This window comes from Micropterus salmoides, unplaced genomic scaffold, assembly GCF_014851395.1.
Source record: "Micropterus salmoides isolate LMB-PRFRI ecotype aquatic unplaced genomic scaffold, ASM1485139v1 Ms_hic_scaffold_1, whole genome shotgun sequence".
Taxonomy (NCBI): domain Eukaryota; kingdom Metazoa; phylum Chordata; class Actinopteri; order Centrarchiformes; family Centrarchidae; genus Micropterus; species Micropterus salmoides.
This window is the reverse complement of record NW_024040040.1, coordinates 55,311,369-55,314,351: the sequence shown is the minus strand read 5'-3', so window position 1 is coordinate 55,314,351 and position 2,983 is coordinate 55,311,369. Positions and strand designations below refer to the sequence as shown.

General features: G+C 45.4%; 1 protein-coding gene across 1 annotated transcript; it reads right to left on the bottom strand.

Moving 5' to 3' along the window:
* Positions 1-861: 861 nt before the first annotated feature.
* LOC119897117 lies at positions 862-2,469 on the bottom strand. The gene is made up of 2 exons (XM_038710693.1): positions 2,023-2,469; positions 862-1,944 (listed from the first exon to the last, which is right to left on the bottom strand). Exons 1-2 carry the CDS (start codon positions 2,417-2,419, stop codon positions 1,610-1,612), a joined length of 732 nt encoding a protein of 243 aa, XP_038566621.1. The 5' UTR covers positions 2,420-2,469; the 3' UTR covers positions 862-1,609.
* Positions 2,470-2,983: the final 514 nt, after the last annotated feature.

Sequence of the window (2,983 nt, the reverse complement as noted above, 5' to 3'; positions counted from 1 at the left end):
CGACAGGCAGACCGTCAATACCTGGGGCCTTCCCTCCATCCATCCCCTGCAGGGCTGCATGCAGCTCTTCTAAAACCAGAGGCTCCTCCAGCTCAGGATGGTCATCTCTGGAGACTCTGGGCAGGCCTTCACTGAAACACTCAAACAGCTGTTCATGCTCCACATGCTGCGCTTTATACAGCTCAGAGTAAAACTGCACCACCTTTCTCCAGATCTCATGAGGCTCCGTGAGTTCTTCCCCATCAGCTGACTGTAATGTGTGGATGTACCTGCTCTGCCCATTTGTCTTTTCTAAGCCAAAGAAAAACTTGGACGGAGCGTCCATCTGGTTCATGTTCTGGAAACGTGAACGAACCAGTGCTCCCTGGGCTTTGGTGCCCAGCAGGTCTGCTAACAAAGCTTTTTTTAGATTTGAGGGCTTCAAAATGCTCTCGATTTCCTGTGGACTCAATCAAGCCTAAAAGTTCCACTATCTCAGTCTCTAGAGTCGTCATTGATCTAGTAATGTCCCTCATGACATTCAGAGTGTACTGCAGACAGAGCTGTTTGATTTTAACCTTCCCACCATTGTCTTAAAGAAACAAAACTGTTCCTTTCAGCCCTATGCACCTTCCAGAAATAAACCACAACATCTTTGAAATTAGCATCACTGAGTAAATTGGTGTTAAAATGCCAGTATGCACTCCGTTTTTCAGTTTTTGCAATAAAAGCACTGCAGACCACTAAAAAATGATCACTAAAATGTACAGGTAAAATACTACATGCCTTAAAAACACTAAAATGATGTTTAGAACAATAAAACCCGTCCAGTCGAGCCAAAGAAATAACATTTTCTCTTGTATGCGCCCAAAGTGTACTGTCGGTCTTCAGTGTGCAACCTCCTCCAAACGTCCACCAAATCATGTGTTTTTATTACTTCATTAATTGCCTTTTTCGAAGCAGCATGAGGTTCAACATGATTCCTGTCCAATTAAAATCTCCCCCTAAAAATAAAAACTCATCTGAACCACAGCTAGTCAGAGTGTCACTGAGAGGATTAATAAAACGGACTCTGAGCCGACATTTGGAGCATAAACATTAATGAATGTGAGAGTGAAACACTCAAACTTGGCTCTGACCATCATCAGCCTTCCTTAAGTTCAGAAGAAGTCGGCAGAAACTTTTTAGAAAAGAGGACGGCTACCCCCCCGCTCACGGAGGTCAAGGAGCTTAACACGACCTCCCCGTCCCATTCTGATCTCCAGTCAGTTTCACTGGACCTGTCGCTGTGTGTTTCCTGGACAAACAACACTTTTCAGCTTCATCAGCTCAGATAGCTGCATCCTCTTCCTGATGTCTGCAGCTCCATTTAAATTCAATGAAGCAACTTTAAATCCCTCATTGAAGAAATAAAAAGGAGACAACCAGACAGCACACACAGACTGAGAAAAAGAAAACCTTTAGTTTGATTCCTCTCCATCTTCTTCATTAAGTTCATGTCTGATCTTCACCACTATTTTCCTCAACCTGTAAACCTCCTGCTCAGTTAAACCCTCTCTTCCTTTGGCCCTCAGCTGTGACTTGACTGAGTTAAGAAAAGCCTCTTTGTCTGGAAAGAAACTTTCAGCTTTTACCCTTTTACGTTCTTTGTTTTCTGTAGAAACAGTTTGATTTTCTCAACCCCATAAATCTGTTTATTCAGCTCTCCTGGGGTCATTTTGTTCAGTGAGACATCTAAACGGCCTTCCACACTGGAGTCATACTCCGCCATCGACTCCTTCACAGTCTGCTTCTGTTTGTCTTTGCGGACTGTAACCTTCTTTGCTTTTGAGCCTTTACTGTCGATTTCAGATTTTCTCTTCTGCCGAGTGATTGTCAGGCTGCTCTCCTCACCAACCATGTCTATATCTGCACTTCCTGCCAAAATCTCCTCTGGCCCAGCTGTCTTACTATTTTGCGTCTCATCTTCATCCTCCCCATTTTCCTCCTCCTCATTATTTTCTATATCAGCACCCACAGTCTCACAGCTCTGTTGAGACTCACCTGCCTTGTTTCCCTCATCACTGATGCTTTGACAGTTTGATGTGTCCTTTTCTCTGCAGCTAACAGTTTGATTTCCTCCCTCCATCTGTTCACCATCACCACTGTTGTCTCCACCTGTTTCCTCCTCCCTGTTCTTCATTTCAGCTCTGCCTCTTTGCTCCTTGTCACTTATTCCTCCCTTTTTTCCAGCTTCCTTCTGCCCTGATGTTCCCTCTCCAGCAGTCTGACCAGATTCAGTACCGGCAGGTTTTTCTGGACACACTCGGATCACATGACCCTCCTTTCCACAGCCGAAACACTTCATAACGTCTGACGTGGCAAACAGAACATAATCAAACCCATCAATTTTCAGCTGAAAAGACAAGTTCAACTCTTCATTGCTGTTATTCAGGATCATGAATAACTGTCTCCTGTGAGACACCACATGCTGGAGCAAAGGAGACTTACACCCAGACAGGCCTTTTTTAATAGGGGACACTATTTTCCCTGCCTGGAGAGTTCTCTCTCCAGCACTTCATCTCTGATGAACGGGGGGACGTTAGACAAAACCACCTTTCTGGCCGGTGAGGCCAGAGGCAGCACTGGTACGAAGGTTTCATTCACCACAATAATTTCTCCACTTCGTCCACAAAGATCACCACCGCCCCGTTCATCCTGGCCGCAGATCTGACACTGCCGGCCCCGACAACCTCCGCCACCGCTAACGCACACTCCTCTACGGAGCAGCGGAAACCCGGACAGATCTTAAGTCCGTGTTTCCTCGTCAGCCTGGAGAACTCCATGCTGCCCGACAACAAACAAACACACACCTGACAACAACAACTAACCTTAGAAATACACACAGTAACACATTAAACCGACATGAAACACAGAAAAAGTTTAGAAAAACACTCACTCATCCACTCAGAGAGAGAGAGAGAGAGAGAGAGAGAGAGAGAGAGAGAGAGAGAGAGAGAGAGGA